The sequence below is a fragment of the Nycticebus coucang genome, chromosome 11 (genome assembly GCF_027406575.1).
Source record: "Nycticebus coucang isolate mNycCou1 chromosome 11, mNycCou1.pri, whole genome shotgun sequence".
Taxonomy (NCBI): Eukaryota; Metazoa; Chordata; class Mammalia; order Primates; family Lorisidae; genus Nycticebus; species Nycticebus coucang.
The window spans coordinates 109955337-109974814 of record NC_069790.1 but is presented as its reverse complement, the minus strand read 5'-3'; the positions used below and the strand labels follow the sequence as shown (position 1 = coordinate 109974814).

General features: G+C 41.4%; 1 protein-coding gene across 2 annotated transcripts in view; it reads left to right on the top strand.

Moving 5' to 3' along the window:
• ZC3HAV1 (zinc finger CCCH-type containing, antiviral 1) overlaps positions 1-17711 on the top strand; it is a 67160-nt gene extending 49449 nt beyond the window's left edge. For both annotated transcript variants that reach the window (XM_053554007.1, XM_053554006.1), the window contains exons 12-13: positions 307-440; positions 13544-17711. In XM_053554007.1, the coding sequence (XP_053409982.1) occupies positions 307-440; positions 13544-13806 (397 nt within the window). In that variant the 3' untranslated portion in view covers positions 13807-17711. The remainder of the gene's footprint in view (positions 1-306; positions 441-13543) is intronic.
• The last annotated feature ends 1767 nt before the right edge of the window (positions 17712-19478 follow it).

Sequence of the window (19478 nt, the reverse complement as noted above, 5' to 3'; positions counted from 1 at the left end):
TACATTCAGTGTTTATTTTAGTAATCAACGTTTTCTTCAGTCTCTAGTTGTTTTTTCATTGTATTAACTCGAGCTTCACTGTTTTTTAAAACTTTATTATTTTACAGTTCAATGATTTCGTGGGTATATCATTTAAATATTTTCATAAATGTATTCTTTTATGCCTGCTGCCTCAAAGTTAGTAGCCTTATTCTGAAAACCACTGGAATAAAATTTAAACTGATTGGGATTTAATTGGGATTAATGTTATTAGGTGGAGTAGGGCAAGAATGTTCTCGGTGTTAAATCTCCCATTTCCTGTATTAGGAAGAAAATGCAGATGACCAACAAAACCGAAAAACTCCTGTTTTATGCAACGAGGCGCACCTATGTGGAGTCTATCTGTGCGAATAATTTCAACTTGGTCTTACATGAAACTCATGAAAACAAATATGGAAAAGGTTTGTGCTGGAATAGAGAAGGCAAACTAGTCATGCTTCATACATGCTTCTGTTATGAAGTATATGTAATTAATTAGAGTGGTTCAGCTGACTTGAGCTTGATTGCTGGGACCCAACCCTGCTTCTCTCTTCTGTTTTTTTTCTGGGAGTGACTAGAGTCTTTACATGTTTGCAAACTACTCCATCTGTTGGCTATATTATCAACCATTACTACCCTGTTCTGGCTATGGCTTTACCTAAACCAAGCCCAGGCCTGCAAAGCCATTCGAAGTAGCCTTCTGTTGCTGCAGATGGATTTTAATTAAAGATGGGAAGAAGAGGGCCGTCCCCATCTCAGGCCTCACTGGGTCACCTGGGGCCGAATGTATCACAGTCTGCCTACATGTAAATGCTCCTTCGCTTCTGCATGCATCTCTTTAACAAAAACAAACCCAAAGAGTCACTCAGTTTTAGGGAACCATGAAGAATTCATCATAGTTTCAAAGTGAGCTCAAGTCATATAACTAAAATTAATTTCTCACATAACCCCAAAAGGCAAGAAGTCAACTAGTGATTCAGTGAGCATTTTTGACTGTCTTCTATATGCTAAGTGCCAAGGACAAGTGGGGAACAAGTGTGACATGGCCCCAGACAGATTATTCACATACATAAGTAAATGAGCTTGGCGCCTATAGTTCAGCAGCTAGGGTGCAAGCCACATACACTGGAGCTGGTGGGTTCGAATCCAGCCTGGGCCTGCTAAACAACAATGGCAACTACAACCAAAAAATAGCCAGGCGTTGTAGCAGGTGCCTGTAGTCCCACCTACTTGTGAGGGTGAGGGAAAAGAATCACTTAAGCCCAAGAGTTTGAGGTTGCTGTGAGCTGTGACACCACGGCATTCTACCCAGGGTGACAGCTTAAGACTCTGTCTAAAAAAAAAAATAATAATAATAATAATTAAATGATTGCCAATGTGGGGCTGCTGTAGGGAAAAGGAACAGGCCCTGTGGACACCTAACCTGGCTAGAGAGATGTTCTCAAGGAAAGACATGCAGTTAGTGGTAAGTGGCATGCCATAAAGGGCCATGCCATAAAGAGTTTAGATTTGACTGTAAAGGCCTGGGAAGCTAATGAAAGGTTTCAAGCTGGGGAGTGACTTGATGAGAATTTCATAAGTTTAAATTTAAATGCATCACTGAAACTTACCTGGAAGTTTAGAGGAAGTGTAATAACCATCTTGAGCAATATGTAACACAGGTGAAATTTAAAGGCATCAGTTTCTCAAAGTCTATCCTGTGTCAGAACTCAAACAAATATTTATCCTAGAAAATGAAATAGCCTACGTATGTGTTCCCAGTTTTTGGCCATAGCTTGTTTTGATAGTGACATAATGGGTGCTTAACCTGTCTCTCCACTTTTATAAATAGAAGGATACCGAAACCCATTAAGCATATTTTGATGGTTTGACCTTGTTCCTCACTTGCTATTATTTTTCCTTTTGCTTGGTAAGAGGGGGATGTTGTTGACAGCTAAGAGAACACCCAGGTGCTTCATTAAGGATAGGGGCAAGGGTGTGGTCCATAGCTCATATAGGGCAGGCAAGGTGTCTTGCAAAGATCTTAACCTTTCCCCAGTCCACCTTCCCTTGTGAAGATAAGGAAGTGATCATTCTCCTTGGCCCATTTCTTTATATACAGAATTAGGAGATGTTTTTGTTTGGTTTGTGTTTATTTTTAATGTAGGCTTTCTATCCCCATCTTCCATGATGCTATTGGTACTGACCACCTAGATTAGTATAAAGCATTGGGCCTGCAATCTTTTTTTTTTTTTTTTGTAGAGACAGAGTCTCACTTTACCGCCCTCGCCCTCGGTAGAGTGCTGTGGTGTCACACAGCTCACAGCAACCTCTAACTCTTGGGCTTACGCGATTCTCTTGTCTCAGCCTCCCAAGCAGCTGGGACTACAGGCGCCCGCCACAATGCCTGGCTATTTTTTGTTTTTTGTTGCAGTTTGGCCGGGGCTGTGTTTGAACCCGCCACCCTCGGCATATGGGGCTGGCACCCTACTCAGTGAGCCACAGGCGCCGCCCTGGGCCTGCAATCTTTAACAGGTCAGACAGTTATCCTAAAAGAGGCCAAGTGGTAGATATCAAAGATACTGCTACTGTCTGGAGGGAAACCAAGCCCCCCTGTAGCCTGTGTGAAACTACTGTGGTTAGGCTGGTATCTTACATAAATTATTATTTGACCATGTGTAAGGGTCAAAACATGATCCTGAAAGCATGCCTGAAAACACAGAAGGACTGTGGGCTACACCTGCACTCTGGTAAATGAAGGCAGAAACCAGGCAACTAAGAGAGATGGAAACTAATCGTAGACGACTATTATTCTGGATTAGTAAGAGAGTTGGTAAGTGCCGGAGACTGGGAGCTGCTGATCAGTCTGGAGCAAGATGCTATAAGAACTATGGCAATTAGGGGAAAGCCCTCAACTCAACAGCCAGAGGAGATTATAAGAACTCAATCTACATACGGCTAAAAAGTAGAAGCAAGGTGAAACTAAAAAAAGAAGCACATGGTTTGGGATGATAGCTATCGGAAGAAAGACCTGTCCTGGTGTTCAGACTAGATTCAAGAAGACAGATGGCAAGTACATGAGGCCAGGAAACGTAGTTAAGGGCCAGGGCACTGCAGGCATCACAGCATTTATAAACTCTCCCCATTTTCTCCAGCCCAGACACTTCAATGTGCTAAATGATTAAAAAGAAAGAAACAAAAATATTGTTTTGGGAGGTAATAGACATGTCTGTGTAGAAAACCCAAAAGAGGGTGGCGCCTGTGGCTCAAAGGAGTAGGGCGCCAGCCCCATATACCGGAGGTGATGGGTTCAAACCCAGCCCCGGCAAAAAAAAAAAGAAAACCCACAGGAATCTACAAAGAACGAGAATGCTGGCCTCACAGGAAGTACGGCATGGGTCTCCTGTGCTGATGCCTTCCTCTGTCATCTCTGACTTCTGGTTACTTACCATACCCTAGACCCAGGCTCCCCAGATGACTGAGTCAGAGTCAACTGAATCCTTTCTGACTCTCAGCCTGGAGAGGCCTCCTTCTCCTGGTCTTATTCAGAGTTCTTTCTAGTTGGCAAAGCCCGACCATTATGTATCACAATGAACTTCTAAATCCTATTTTGGTAATAAGCTACCATGATTCTTTGGTTATCTTTATATTCCTTCCAATAATTCTAATTCTCTGTAAACCAAAGGACATGTCTGATAAACAGAAGAATGGTTATGTATTAAGAATTGCAGAGAGAGAGAGAAGAAAGGACCACAATATTTTGGCAATATTTTTCGATTACATCAATAATATTGAACAAATGAAAAATGACTCAAAGTAGATTATAGAAAAGCATCTAGGTAGGTAAAAAAAAAGTTGGGAGAAGAGTGTTTGTGAAGATTAGGGATTGGCCAGGGAAGGCTGGAGATAGCACTTTTAGGGTATGCTAGGAGTGATAAAAGATGAGGCTAGGACTGTAGGTTTGGGTCAGATCTTGAAAGACTTTATAAGCCATGTGTAGGGGATAGATTATATCCAAGGCCACCAGTAAACTTCCCTATGGCTTTACATGGTGACTCTGGCGGCAGGGTGAAGAAAGGATGGAAAGGTCTTAGATTAGAGGTGGAAAGAACAGTTAGGAAGTTATTTAAGAGTCCAGACAAGGCATGGCACCCGTAGCACAGTAGTTGTGGCACCAGCCACATGCACCAAGGCTGGTGGGTTCGACCTGGCCCGGGCCAGCTAAACAACAATGACAACTGCAACAAAAAAATAGCCAGGTGTTGTGGTGGGTGCCTGTAGTCCCAGCTGCTTGGGAGGCTGAAGCAAGAGAATCCCTTAAGCCCAAGAGAATGAGGTTGCTATGAGCTGCGACGTTACAGCACTCTACCAAGGGTGACATAGTGAGACTCTGTCTCAAAAAAGAAAGAAAGAAAAGAAAAGAAAAAAAGAGTCCAGACAAGAAATAAAGATAGCCTAGACTCAGATAGTAGCAGAAGGATAAAAAGAATGTTGGGGCTCCAGGGAGGTCTATACCCTCTACTCCCTTTCCCACGCAAAGGAGTAAGGTACAAGTTTGGCTCTTTCTCAAGTTGGATAACTTGAGAAAATGTAGATTTTGGATTATAGGTATAAGTATGAATTTCTTTCTTTTTCTTTTTTTTTTTTGCCAGGGCTGGGTTTGAACCCGCCACCTCTGGCAAATGGGGCTGGTGCCCTACTCCTTTGAGCCACAGGCGCTGCCCCAGTATGAATTTTGAAAGATTGATATTGGGGACGGCACCTGTGGCTCAAAGAAATTGGGCGCTGGCCCCATCTGCCGGAGGTGACAGGTTCAAACCCAGCCCTGGCCAAAAACTGCAAAAAAAAAAAAAAAAAAAAAATTGATGTTGGGGAAAAAAAGTAAAAATAGACAAATGGAATTGTATCAAACTAAAAGGCAAAGGAAACAGTTGACGGAGTGAAGATGAACCACAGAGAGGGGGAAAAGATTTGCAAACCATACATCTGATGAGAGGTTAATGTCCCAAATACATAAGGAACTCAACTCCATAGCAAGAAAACAAATAACTTGATGAAAAAATGGGCAACGTGTTCTTTTACGTGGGCCTGCAGTCATCTGTGAAAATGGTTCACTATCCTCTTGGCCCAGAAAACTTAGTGAAATCATGTAAATCTTTGTGTTCAATTTAAGAACACCCTTGAAACCACCCAGGATGTCAAGGAAATGTGCATACCAAAATCCATCAAGTATCTGAAAATGTTACCTTATAGAAACAATGTGTACCCTTCCACCATTCCAAGGGTAGAGTTGGGGCTGGGCACAGGGTCAGTGGCCCAAAAAAATAATGCTAAATGTTTGATGCACACGCTTAAAAATTTACTAAACTCACATATATCCTCTGGTCATTGAGCATACCTAGGTGACTAGAACTCCCAAGATGCACTGCTCCACTTAAGAGAGCCCGTGGTCAGATTAACCCAAGCACCAGCTTCCCCTGCTACGTTGAAATGATCCTTACTGGAAAGAAACAAATTACCCCTAAACCAGAAGAGGAGGTTGCACAGAAGAAAGAGATACCTTAGAAAAAACTTAAAAACTTACAGTATGTAGGTGGCACCCGTAGCTCAGTGGGTAGGTGCCGACCACATACACCCAGGCTGGTGGGTTCGAACCCGGCCTGGGCCACCTAAAACAACAATGACTACTGCAACAAAAAAATAGCCAGGCATTGTGGCGGGCCCCTGTTGTCCCAGCTACTTTGGGAGGCTGAGGCAAGAGAATCGCTTAAAGCCCTAGAGTTTGAGGTTGCTGTGAGCTGTGAGGCCACAGCACCCTACTGACGGTGACGTAGTGAGACTCTTGTCTCAACAAACAAACAAATAAATAAATAAATACAGTATATGAATAGATTCAACACAAAATAAATGCAAATAAGAGTTTTAAAAAATAGGTAAAGGGCTTGAATAGATATTTCTCAAAACGGCAGACAAGTACATGAAAAAATGCCCAACATCACTAATCATCAGGGAAATGCAAATTAAAACCACAGTGAGATACCACCTCACACATGTTAGAATGGCTGTTGTGAACAAGAGAAAAAATAAGAGGACATAGAGGAAAGGGTGCCCTTGTAACTGTTAGGTGGGAATGCAAGTTAGCACAGCCATTATTGAAAACTGTTAGGGCGGTTCCTCAAAAAATGAAACATAGAACTCATGTGATCCCGCAATCCCACTTCTGTGTATATCCAAGGGAATTGAAATCAGTACATGGAAAACATCTGCATTATCATGTTCATTGCAGCATTATGCATGATAACCAGAATATCTACCAATGGTTGTTAAAAAACGTGGAATTGTTGGCTGGGCATGGTGGCTCATGCCTGTGATCCTAGCACTCTGGGAGGCTGAGGAGGGTGGATTGCCTGAGCTCATAAGTTTGAGACCAACCTGAGCCAGAGCAATACCCAATCTCTAAACATAGCCAAGCATTGTGGTTGAATACACAGAATACTATTCGGTCTTTAAGAAGAAGGAAATCTGTCATTTTTTTTTTTTTGCAGTTTTTGGCTGGGGCTGGGTTTGAACCCACCACCTCCAGCATATGGGGCCAGTGCCCTACTCCTTTGAGCCACAGGCACTGCCCTTTTTTTTTTTGGAAATCTGTCATTTTTAATGACATGGATAAACTTGGAGGATATTATGCCAAGTGAAATAAGCCAGGCACAGAAAGGCAAATGTGGAATCTAAAAAAGTTGAACTAGGGCGGCGCCATATAGTGAGAGTGGCGGGTTCAAACACGGCCCTGGCCAAATTGCAACAAAAAAATAGCCAGGTGTTGTGATGGGCGCCTGTAGTCCCAGCTACTTGGGAAGCTGAGGCAAGAGAATCGCCTAAGCCAGGAGTTGGAGGTTGCTGTGAGCTGTGTGATGCCACAACACTCTACCAAGGGTGATAAAGTGAGACTCTGTCTCTACAAAAAAAAAAAAAAATATATATATATATATACAAGTTGAACTCACGATGTAGAAAGGAGAATTGTGGTTACTGTAGGCCCTGGGGGGAGGGGGTTAGAAGGAGGAGGAATGAAAGGATGTTGGTGCAACGTTTCAGTTAGAAAGAATACATTTTTGAGATCTATTGCATAGCATTGGTGACTATAGTTAATAATAATGTATATTTCAAATTGTTGAGAGTAAATTTCAAATGTCTCATCACAAAAAATGAAGTGACGAGTACGTTAATAGCCTGATTTAGTGATTCTACATTATATACATATATCAAAATATCACGTTGTACCCCTCAAATATATTCAATTATTATTTACTAATTTAAAAAATAAGTTAGATAATATTTTTTTTTTTTTTTTGGCCGGGGCTGGGCTTGAACCCGCCACCTCCGGCATATGGGACCGCCGCCCTACACGTTGAGCCACAGGCGCCGCCCAAGTTAGATAATATTTTTTAAAAGGAAAGAGTAGTAAAAGAAATGGATACTTCATTTTACAAAATCAGGTTTTTAGGTAAGGTTTACTCTTTTGCTCAGTGGAGAATGATAAAGAGCTCTTGAAGATCTATAATTAATCTGTCCACACAATCATTTTTCCTTAACTTCACAAATCCTTCATTCAGTTAGCATGGATAACAGTAATCAAATAATCAAATCAGCTCTCAGACTTCCTTAAAAAATAAAAAATTTAATTGAGAAGTATTAAAGTAACTCCGTGTCACTGAAAGACATGTACAGTCAGCTTTGAATTTCAGAAAATAGGTATTATGGTTTTATAAAGTGATAATGTACAGTAAAGAAAAAAATGGATAAAATTCCTTTTTACAGATTTAATTCTATTTGCTTAAGTCAAATCTGTCTCCTACCAGCAACTCCATACTATTTATTTTCAACCTTTTACATGTATGACTAAGACTTTGCTCATCTAGAAATGTTAGGTTTTTTTTTTGAGACAGAACCTCAAGCTGTCGCCTTGGGTAGAGTGCCATGGCATCACAGCTCACAGCAACCTCCAACTCCTGAGCTCAAGTTGCCTCCACCTCCCAAGTAGCTGGGACTACAGGCGCCCACCACAATGCCCAGATATTTTTTGGTTGCAGCTGTCGTTGTTTGGCAGGCCCCAGCTGGATTCGAACCCGCCAGCTCAGGTGTACATGGCTGGTGCCTTAGCCACTTGAGCCACAGGCGCTGAGCCTGGAAATGTTAGTTTTATGTAGCATAACTAAAAATATGAAAGTGTCCCCATTACCTATATGTATCATAATATACATTGTATCCCATAAATATCTACCGTTTGTCAATTAACAGTGAAAAAAGGAATGAAAGACCAATGTGATGGGTAGCCTAAATAGTTGTCATAAATGTCCATTCTGGGGTGGCACCTGTGGCTCAAAGGAGTAGGGTGCTGGCCCCATATGCCAGAGGTGGCGGGTTCAAGCCCAGCCCCAGCCCCCCAAAAAAAAAAAAATGTGCATTCTGAAGATCATGTATGTGAATCCTTGGGAGCACCTCAGAATGTAAGGAGTCCTATTTCAGAGTGTGTTGTTTTCTTAACACCAGCCCAGCAAATATGGTGTAGGAGAAGTAAAGAGAAGCTAGAGGCAAAGAACAAGGAGGAAGTTAACAGCTTTCAGTGGGAAAAGAGGAAAAATGGTCTGTACCACACAAACGCCACACAGCATTTTTTCCCATGCCAGGCACATTGATACAGGGGTAAATGATGCTATCCGGCTTCCTAACTCGAGAAAGCAGTCGTTGGTTATAATACTACATATCAGAATTAGTATTTATATTTGTTTAAAATAGATTTGCTCTATCTCTTTCTGTTTTCTCTTTTGAGACAGGGTCTTGCTCTTTTGCCCATGCTAGATCAGTGGCTCACAGCAACCTCAAACTCCTGGGCTCAGGTGATCCTCCAGCCTCAGCTTTCTGAGTAGCTGAAACTACAGGCACCCGTCACCACACCTGGCTAATTTTTTCTGTTCTTAGTAGAGACAAGTCTTGCTCTTGCTCAGGCTGGTCTCAGACTCCTGGGCTTAAGCAATCCTGCCTCAGTGTCCCAAAGTGCTGTGATTACAAAAATGAGCCACCATACCCGTCCTGCTGTTTCTTTAAACCAGTAAAATGTATTGCTTCAGGAAAATCACTTTCCAAAATAGCTTAAACTGTTTAGAAGTTCTGGAACTTGGTAGATGAGGATTGACTCTTTGTGGATATTTAAGAAATAAGATAATGGGGTGGTGCCTGTGGCTCAGTGAGTAGGGTGGCGGTCCCAAATATGGAGGGTTGCGGGTTTGAACCCAGCCCCGGCCAAACTGCAACAAAAAAGTAGCTGGGGATTGTGGTGGGCACCTGTAGTCTCAGCTACTCAGGAGGCTGAGGCAAGGGAATCGCCTAAGCCTAAGAGCTGGAGGTTGCTGTGAGCTGTGATGCCACAGCACTCTACTGAGGGTGACAAAGTGAGTCACCCACACTTTTTTTAGTGTCTCTAAAAAAAAAGAAAGAGAAAAAGAAATAAGATATCAGCTGAGTATAGGGATAGGCGCTGGTAGTCCCAGCTACTTGGGAGACTGAGGCAAGAGGATTGTTCGAGCCCAAGACTTTAAGGTTTCTATGAGCTGTGATGATGCTACAGCACTCTACCCAGGGCAACAGAGTGAAAATATGTTTAAAAAAAACAAACAAACAAAAAAGATAATGACTATATGGTGATATAGAGGCAAGATGGGGTAATACAGAATACAGGCAAGTCCCAAGTTACAAACAAGATAGGTTCTGCAGGTTTGTCCTTAAGTTGAATTTGTATGTAAGTTGGAACAGGTACACTTACCTATTACTTGTAATATCCTCCATTCGTAAGTGTGAGTTGTCCGTCAGTGAGATGTTTGTAACTCAGGGACTTACTGTAAGTGCAAGTTGTATGTAAATGGATGTTTGTAACCCAGGGACTATTTGTACATCATGAGGCACTCATCACAGTGAGAGGTAACACAAGAAGGCCCAGCCTCTCGTCTCCGGTTGTTTGCAGACACTCTCGCAGAGCGGTGTGGGACACGCTGGAATGAGTGAGCTAGTAAAACTGAGGAAATAGCTTGGAAGGGGGTAGTGGCAGCGACAGAGGCAGAGCAGGTGGCCCTAGAGCAGTGGTTCTCAATCTTCCTAGTGCCTCCTAATGCCACGACCCTTTAATATAGTTCCTCACATTGTGGTGACCCCCAACCATAAAATTATTTTTGTTGCTACTTCATAACTGTAATTTTGCTACTGTTATGAATTGTAATGTAAATATCTGATATGCAGGATGTATTTTCATTGTTACAAAGGGGTTGTGACCCACAGGTTGAGAACCGGCACCCTAGAGCAATGTGGTGAGTTGGTGATTTTTGTGTGTGGGTCATTTTCTAATTATCTACTGGCCTCCTTTACATGACCCTAAAAAGATCCTGATGGACCCATTACCTCGACTGTAAGCTTGTCTTGGTGAAATCACACATCAGTAAGAAAGAGGCAACAGCAAAAAAGATACCAAAAGGCAGTTCTGAGAAAAAGCATATGAAATATGCCAATAAGCATATGAAAAGATGCTCAATGTCACTAATATTCTGGGAAATGCATATTAAAATCAGGGGTGGCCGGGTATGGTGGCTCACACCTGTGATCCCAGAGCTTTGGGAGGCCAGCCAGGAAGATCACTTGAGGCCGTAGTTCCAGGCCTGCCTGGACAACACAGAGAGACACTGTCTCTGCAAAAAAAATTTTACCAATTAACTGGGAGTGATGGCATGAATCTGTAGTCCATCCTAGCTACTCAGGAGTCTGAAGCAGGAGGATTGCTTGAGCTCAGAATTCCAAGCTGCAGTGAGTTAGGATTTTGCCACTGCACTGCACCCCAGGCAACAGACTGACACTCTTCCTCGAAGAAAAATATCAGGGTTTTTTTAACACATTAATGGATTAATAGATTGTGGTATATGTATACCATGGAATACCATTCAGCCATAAAGAAGGTGGAGACTTTATGTCTTTTGTATGAACTTGGATGGAGTTGAAGAACATTCTCCTTAGTAAGGTATCACAAGAACGGAAAAGCAAGCATCTAATGTGCTCAATACTGATATGAAACCAATAGATACACAACTACATGCCCACAGGGAGAACAAAATAATTCAATTCAAGGGGGGGAAGAAGGGAATGGGAGGAGGACTGGCAAGCCCTCACCTAATGGGCACGATGTAAGGGTATACAGCACACTCCCTGGGGGAAGGGCTCACCTTGGACTTTACCTAACAAATGCAAACAGTGTAACAGAATCACTTGTACTCTCACCTTAATCTGAAATTTTAAAAACTCTGATTGACTAAAAGTGAAAGGATAGATAATATCCAGTGTAGGTAAGGATGTGGAACAAGAGTACTTTCTTTTCCTTTCTTTCTTTCTTTTTTTTTTTTTTTTAAGACAGAGTCTCAAGGTGTTGCCCTGGGTAGGGTGCTGTGGCATCATAGCTCACAACAACCTCCAATTCTTGGGCTGAAGCAGTCCTCTTGCCTCAGTTTTTTAATTTTTAGTAGAGATGGGGTCTCACTTTTGCTTAGGCTGGTCTCGAAATCGTGAGTTCAAGCTATCCTCCCGCCTTGGCCTCCCAGAGTGCTAGTATTATAGGCATGAGCCACTGTGCCTGGCCAACTTTCTTTATTGTTGATGGTAAAATTGTGAGACCACTGTGGAGGGCAGTCTGCAGTATCCGTCAAAATTTAATATGGTCAGGTCCTTGGACTCAGCTATTATGGTTTTGCAATTTGTTCTACAGAAATTGTTACACAGTCGCAAAGGTGTATTTACTGGGGTGTTTTAATCAGTTGTCTCCAACCTTTTTGGCACCAGGGACCAGTTTTCATCAAAGACAGTTTTTCCATGGACTGGGGTTGGTTAGGGGTAGGGGATTGGGACAGGAGGCAAAGCTCAGGTGGTGATGCCAGCTATGGGGAGAGGCTATAAATACAAATGAAGTTTACCTCACCCGGGAGCAGCTGTAAATACAAATGAAGTTTAGCTCACTTGGCCTGCCTGCTGAGTGGCCTGTTTCTTAACAGTTCAGTCTGAAGCCCAGGGGTTGGGGACCACAGTTTTAGAGCATTTATTTAAGTAGTATTGTGTGTAATAGCAAAAAAAGTGAAATCAACCTACCTTTTCAATGTATGAGTAAATTCTGATACGTTCACACAATATAATACTATGTAACTATTATAAAGTCCTAGCAAGATTTCTAGGACTGAAGTGGAAAAAGAAGTTGTAGAAGAGTTCATATAGTATGATTCTATGCATGAACAAATTAACAGAAAACTATATCAGCGTATATTTGCATATATATGTATATGAATGCATACAAACAGGTATGAAAGTATTCCTACCAAGCCATTAACTGTTGGGGGAAGGAGAGTGGACTTGGACATGGTAGGTCAGTATAGGTGGACTTTTATGTTTTACTTTCGTTAGAACACCATTTACCCAGAATACCCACTGTCTGAGCCATTCAGGATAAGCAATGTTTTTGGAATTCAAACATCTAACTATTAAAAAAAGATTCAAAAAAAGCAAAATAGATGGAAAATGCATTAAACATTTGTTACTATAAATAAAGCAAATTCATTTTACTTATGATGCTCCTTGGGGAAATCAGAATTTGTAATATCTACTCATTGTCTTTTAAATGGCAGAAAAGTATTTGACATTGATAAAAATAAAAAGAGGAGGGCGGTGCCTGTGGCTCAGTGAGCAGGGCACCGGCCCCATATACCGAGGGTAGCGCGTTCAAACCTGGCCCCAGCCAAACTGCAACCAAAAAATAGCCGGGCGTTGTGGCGGGCGCCTGTAGTCCCAGCTACTCGGGAGGCTGAGGCAGGAGAATCCCCTAAGCCCAGGAGTTGGAGTTTACTGTGAGCTGTGTGACGCCACGGCACTCTACCAAGGGCGATAAAGTGAAACTGTGTCTCTACAAAAAAAATAAATAAATAAAAGAAAAAGAGGAAATTTTAACTTGTCTGGAAATTGTTGCTGATCTCCTTGGGTATGGAAACATCAGGGATTGTCTGGGGTTATTTTAGAATTGAGAATGATGCATCAACTTTGTTTAAAAGCTCTGTCAGCGTCAATTCCTTGCCCGTGCTGCACCCCTGCCTTTGACCTTTTCCAAGACTTTCATATCAGTAGTAAATAACTTTTGTTCCTTCAAATGTACACAATATAAAGGGGGCCTCTGCTTTGAGTATCTTTGGCTCATTGGTTCTGACTCAGCTCATTCAACTCATCCTGTGTAGGTTGCATAGATGGGTCCCAGTGTCTGTCATCACCACTTGCTTGTGCCCCCGGTGCCTGGCCCCATCAGTGTGAGCCCTGCTCTGTATCGTAAACATTTTTTAAAGTGTAAACAAGTTATGAATATCAGTACGATATTATTGAATATGCTTAGTTCATGCCCCTCATCTGATTATGTGTCAATAATCTTATAAACTATATGTCTTCTTTTATAATTCTTAACCTATTTCCTGATTATTTCTAGGATATTACTTCGCAGAAGATGCCATCTATTCTCACAAAAATTGCCCGTATGATGCTAAAAACATCATTATGTTTGTAGCTCGAGTCCTGGTGGGAAGTTTTATTGAAGGCCATATGACATACACAAGCCCTCCTCTGCACTACGACAGCTGTGTGGACACCAGAGGGAGTCCCTCCGTTTTTGTCATATTTGATAAAGATCAGATTTACCCAGAATATGTGATAGAGTATACTGAAGTAGACAAAGCCTGTGTGATTAGTTAGAACTGATGAATACAGTGTCATAAAAATGCCATAAACATTGTTTCCTTACAGGACCAAATTTTCCCAGATAGTAGTTAAACTTTTATATTTCCTTGCCCAGTTACCTAATGTCTTAGATTAGTGGTTCCCAAACTTTGCTTCACATTAGAATCATCCAGGGAGCTTTAAAAAATTCCAACGTTCAGCTTTGCACCCCATGCCAATTAAATCAGTGTTTCTTAAAGCTCTCCTGATGATTCCAATGTTTGGAAAGTTTGCATTGTTTTAGATGTAACTGGTAATAGTTGATTTCTAAATTTTCGGTAATTGCAGCAGTTTTTCTCCCATCTGCTCATTTAGTTTACTGTATGGCATTGGGTTTTTGTTTGTTTTGCTTAAATTGAAAGAAAATTAATTTGGGAAATTGAGAGAAATCTAATAGGCCTATTGAAATAAGGACATAAGACATTATAGACTTGAATGAAAGATTGTGAAAAAGTTGGGGGGGGTGAGGAAAGCTTAGGGACTAGGGAAAAAAAGTAAAATTGAAGTGCTATTGTAGATGTAACTGCAGTACTATATCTTAGTGATGAAACTTAGTTGGGTCACACATTTCTTTGCCTCTAAACGTATTTAGGGGTCAACCATCCAGGTTAACTTTTTTTGGAACACCAAGTGTGGCTCAGCGAGAAGCAACCTGATGAAGTTAATTGTCTGTTTAGGCTCTTTATATAATTATGACAAAGTAGATATTGTGTCATATGAAAAGGCTTTTATCATATGAGTCTTTTATGGAGGTATTTGTATTTTTAGGGAACTGAGTTGCAGTAACCAGACTCACATGAGCATGACCGATAAACACAAATGCTATGTAGTTGCTGGCTGCGTCAGATGAACCTCACCAGGGAATTAGGAGCAAGCCATCTTTACTGAAGGTCGGGCCCCCTAAGGAGACAAGATTTGTTTCCTGGTGAGCATAGAATCAGATCTAGAAGAAAAATGTCTTAAAGAGGCTTCGTGCCTTCTAGGGCTTCTTTTTCTACATACAGAGGGTGCCAAAAAAATGTACACACATTTTAAGAAAGGACGAAAACTATTAAAATTGTAATACTCAAGTCACGTTTGACTTCTGCAATTACAAGAGATACAAGATACAACATACAAGATAACAAACATTTCTGTTATATATTGAGTATTACAATTTTAATACAGTTTTTTTCCATTGCATATGGATATGCATTTTTCTGGCAGCCTCTGTATATCGGATTATATGGAATCGTGGTACAGTTTTTAGGGACCAATATGTCTTTTCTTATTATGAACCAAGTTATTTCTTCCAATTTTCCTTTTTCTAACATTCCTTACGAGTCAACATTCCCTGTTACAGTTCCTTCCAGGAGACATACCACAGATAATTAATTGGCATTAGAGTGGATTTTATATTAGGCAGATTTTAGACCAATGCAAAGATCTTTTAGAGTGGGGTTCCTTTTCGGCAGTCTTACCCCAAATAGTTATTCTCATTCACACGTTTTTTTTTCCCATGGTATCAATTTTGGATTGTTCATTTTCTGACTTTGTTTGACCCCAATGCCATAGAGGTGCAATTTATCCGGCTCCTTCCAGCTCCCCAGTGGGCACCTGTAGGTGGATATTTCACAGGCATTGCTGACTCAACAGGTCCGAGACAGAACCCTTGATCTGTCTCGCTCACACAAATCATTACTTATTTTCTGTGTACAGGTCAATGGCACCACCATCCACCCTCCACTCAAGCAAAAGTACAGAAGTGATCCTTAACCCCTTGTTCTCCCTCCTGATACACATCTAAGCTAGTCCCAAATCCAGTTTTACCTCTTAACTGTCTCTGTTCCCTTGCACATTGTTCTCTAAAACAATGTACTTAGTAATGTTCTTTGAAAACACAAATCACTTCGTGGACTCACAGTCTCCCTTCCCCACCTCTTACCATTTATTTTCTTCTACACAAGCCACTCTGGGTTTCTTTCAGCCCTGTGGTTCCCATTTTCACCTAGTTCAGTGGTTCTCATTTATCGCTTCTGCCTTTTTTTTTTTTAAACGTCTAATACAAATACGCTTTTATTATCCTCGAACTCCAATTCAGAGGTGATCTGGTTTATCTATGCACAATTTTAGAAATAAATTGAAAATTAAGTAAAACTAAAAATCATATAAAAGCTATATAACTTGGGCACAATCATACTAGGAAATCTAATGAAGTAGTCAGATGTTTACACCTAATTCTAAGGAATACATTTGAACTTAGAAGAAGGGAGGAGGTCAGAAACCATTTTGTACAAAGAAGCATGAGGAAAAGAAAAAGCAGAGATACTAGTGGACATCAGAATAAAAACTAAAGATACAACAACTTACTTGCATAAGATAACACCTATTTGTGTATAAGTGACAGAACGAAGTCACCTTAATTGAAATAAAGATAGCATGCAAGAAAATTTACAGATTACCGAAGCGGAGGAAATGAGGAGATACTATATTCTTTCAGACGAGCTGTAGCTCATACATGAATGTCCGGCGAGACGTTCAAAGTTCGTATAGGGTGCAGAGTAACTTCTTATTGTGAGGAACTGTCCAATGTATTGCGAGATGTTCAGCATACTTGGCTCTCACATACTAAATGCCAGTAGCACCCCCGCCCCCACCCCAACCCTGGTGACAGCCCCAGACACTGTCAAGACCTATTCATTTGCTGAGCAGGTATTTTGTAACATCCTCTTGGTTGTTCTGAGATGATTCATAGATAATACAATTTACTTCCACACATACATTTCTTAAAAAAAAAAAAAAATCAATTGAATGCCCTAACTCTATTATAATGGAGAAATAGAAGGTAAAAATAAAAAGGTAATGAAAATAAAATGAATTTCAATTTTATAAATGCACAGGCATGACTATGCCACATAAGACATGAAATAGATATTTATTCTTACTTACAATGAATAGGTTTATATTTAAGAGCCGATTAGAGGCTGCTTCCTGTGAAGAAGTACAGGAATATGAAAGATTAGAGGTATGGGGGACTCTAGCATGAAAACTGTAGGGTGTTCGAAAAGTTGCCATACACAGGAAAACGGGAAATTGTAGCTAAATGTACCTTTATTTACAAAACATTCTCTGCGTGTTGGCCATCTCTTCCTATACTAACACAGAGTTTTCTCTCCCACTCAATGGCGAACATGTTCCAAGATATCTGTTGTTACAATTTTCCTATGTATGGAGACTTTTGGAACACCTTGTAGTATTAGGGTAAGTCATAACAGACCTTATCTGTGTATGGCAAAGGAAAGAGCGAGATTACCCAACTTGAAATAATAATAGGACAAAACAAATTGCAGATTGTCTCTGAGGAACAAATGAATTGAATTCTCCGAGACAAACTGTAGGGTCCTACATAAATGTCCGGTGGGACATTAGAAAGTCGTACAGGGTACAGAATAATTCTTCGTTGTGTGGGACACGCCCATACACTATAGGACATCTGTTGGCCCTGGCAGCATCCGCTCAATGCTGGTGGTAGTCCTGAGCTATGTTGAGACCACCAACACCCATCCATTTCTAAAACACCACAGTGAGAACCACTGACCTAGTTAATGTCTTAACATCCTCAGATTAGGCCAACTCTTAACTGCATAAGGAATTCTATAGGTTAGTTGCTTGTTTCCTGTACTTGCAGTTTTTATAATATTTTATGCCTTACTTTGTTAATTCATTCATCTATGTAACTTGAAATTGCCTGCTTTTTGAATTGGAATGTAAGCTCTCTGAGGGCCAAATCTTGTTCATTGCACCACACCACATGCCCATATTAATAAAGTGACGCATCTATAGTTAAATTTGTGTTCATTAATTTAGCTGCATTTGTTGAATAAATTAAGCTCAACTATGTATATTTCAGTTGGGTTGTATTGCTTGTTCTTCCGCTTCATTTGAACTGTCTAATAAAAGGAAAGAATTTTGTCCTGCCTTTTTTACTTGCTTTATTTCTAGGTACCTCCAAAGAAATCACCAACCACAGACATCAGTGCACTCAGCTGGGAAGAGATGACATGTTTTGTCCATCCGGTTTTAACATCCCAAGTTTCCGTGACCAAGTAGTCTTTACAGCATACTGCCAGAGTGAGACACAGTGATGGTGACAGAGCTGCCCACCCTTGGTTTGCACATCTTTTGTCTGGGGACTCAGACAGGGAAGGGCCAGAGCTGAAGCTGCTAACACCTTCCTCTGGTCCAACAGGTGGAAACAGGGTCAGGCCAAGCACAAAAGTTAAAAACGTAAATAGTTATCAGCAGAATTATCCAATCTTCAGAACCCTTCTCCACGCATTGTTTTTTAATCCCAAAGGTTTGAGTGGAGAGAGAGCAAGTTCTGTGACAACTGCAGATTCGATAAAGTGAAGGTAAAACTGCTGCTTGACTTGGGCCTCGATATAACCCGATGCTGTCAAAGCACTCCCATTCAAATACACGAAAGTGCTGTGAAACCTAGCAAGAGTGGGTATTTGAGATTACTGGTTATTTTTTCTATGTGTTTATTTACTTCACCTTAGTGCTCCCCCAGAAGATCTGCCATTGTCTGGTTTCTGGGGGACTCCTCAGTCCAGCATTTGGTGGAAGCAAAACTAGATAGCAGTGGCTTCCCAGCCACACCTGAGCTACTGCAAAGGCAACCCTTAGTCCAGTGCCATGTGTGTGGTTACACACACTGGGGTGTTGCCAGATGTGGCTTGGAAAGGGTGCAGGGAAAACAGGCAGGTTTCATTTAGGGGGTTAATAATAGAGTGAATTTACAGCAGTGGTACCAGTGTGTGCCCTGGGGTGACTTGTTCAAAAGCCTGTGCTACAGACATGTGCTTGAGAATGAGCTTCAGAATCCAAGAGGGAGGACATTTCAGGACTTTTTAGGAAATGCTTGAGTCATAAAAGCTCTGGTCTTAAAGTACCCCAATTTCAACCTCCTGTTTCTCTTTCCTAGTTCCTTGTGAACCTGCCCAGCATCTAATGGCTCCTGGTTCTGCCCCAGAACTTCACCTTTCTTAATAACCTGCTCTGGGATCTTTCCTTTTCCCCCTCTATACATTTCCCTATGAAAGGTGTCATTTCTTCCCAGACTTCAGGTTATCACACACTTCTGACTCCAGCCCCTTTACCTCTGCTAAGGAGTCGAATAACTTGCACAAGGTGTTGTGGCTAAAGAGTAACAGAATCAAGACTATGACCCTCAGAGTGCAGCTGGAGAGCCCGCAGGTTAAGTGCGATTATCTGCACAATGGTCTACCTCTCCCCTTCCCCGCTTTCCCCTGTTAACTTCTGGTCTCTTCTCCATACTCTGGCTCAGACTTCTTCTCTACTCTAAATCTTGCCCCTCATCCCTCACCATTCATTGTAGACACGTCACATACCCTTCCTATCCTTAGATGCCTTTAGCCTCTGTCTTCATCATCTTCACTATTCCAGGCCTATATCCATAGCCATCTATATCCATCACCCCACTGTCATCAGTCAGACTTGCTCCAGAACTGCTCTTTCTGAAATCTTTTGTTGTTTTGAGACCAAATCTCGCTCTGTCACCCTGAGTAGAGTGCTGTGGTGGCATGGCTCATAGCAACCTCAAACTCTTGGGCTTGAGTAATCCTCATGTCTCAGCCTCTGGAGTA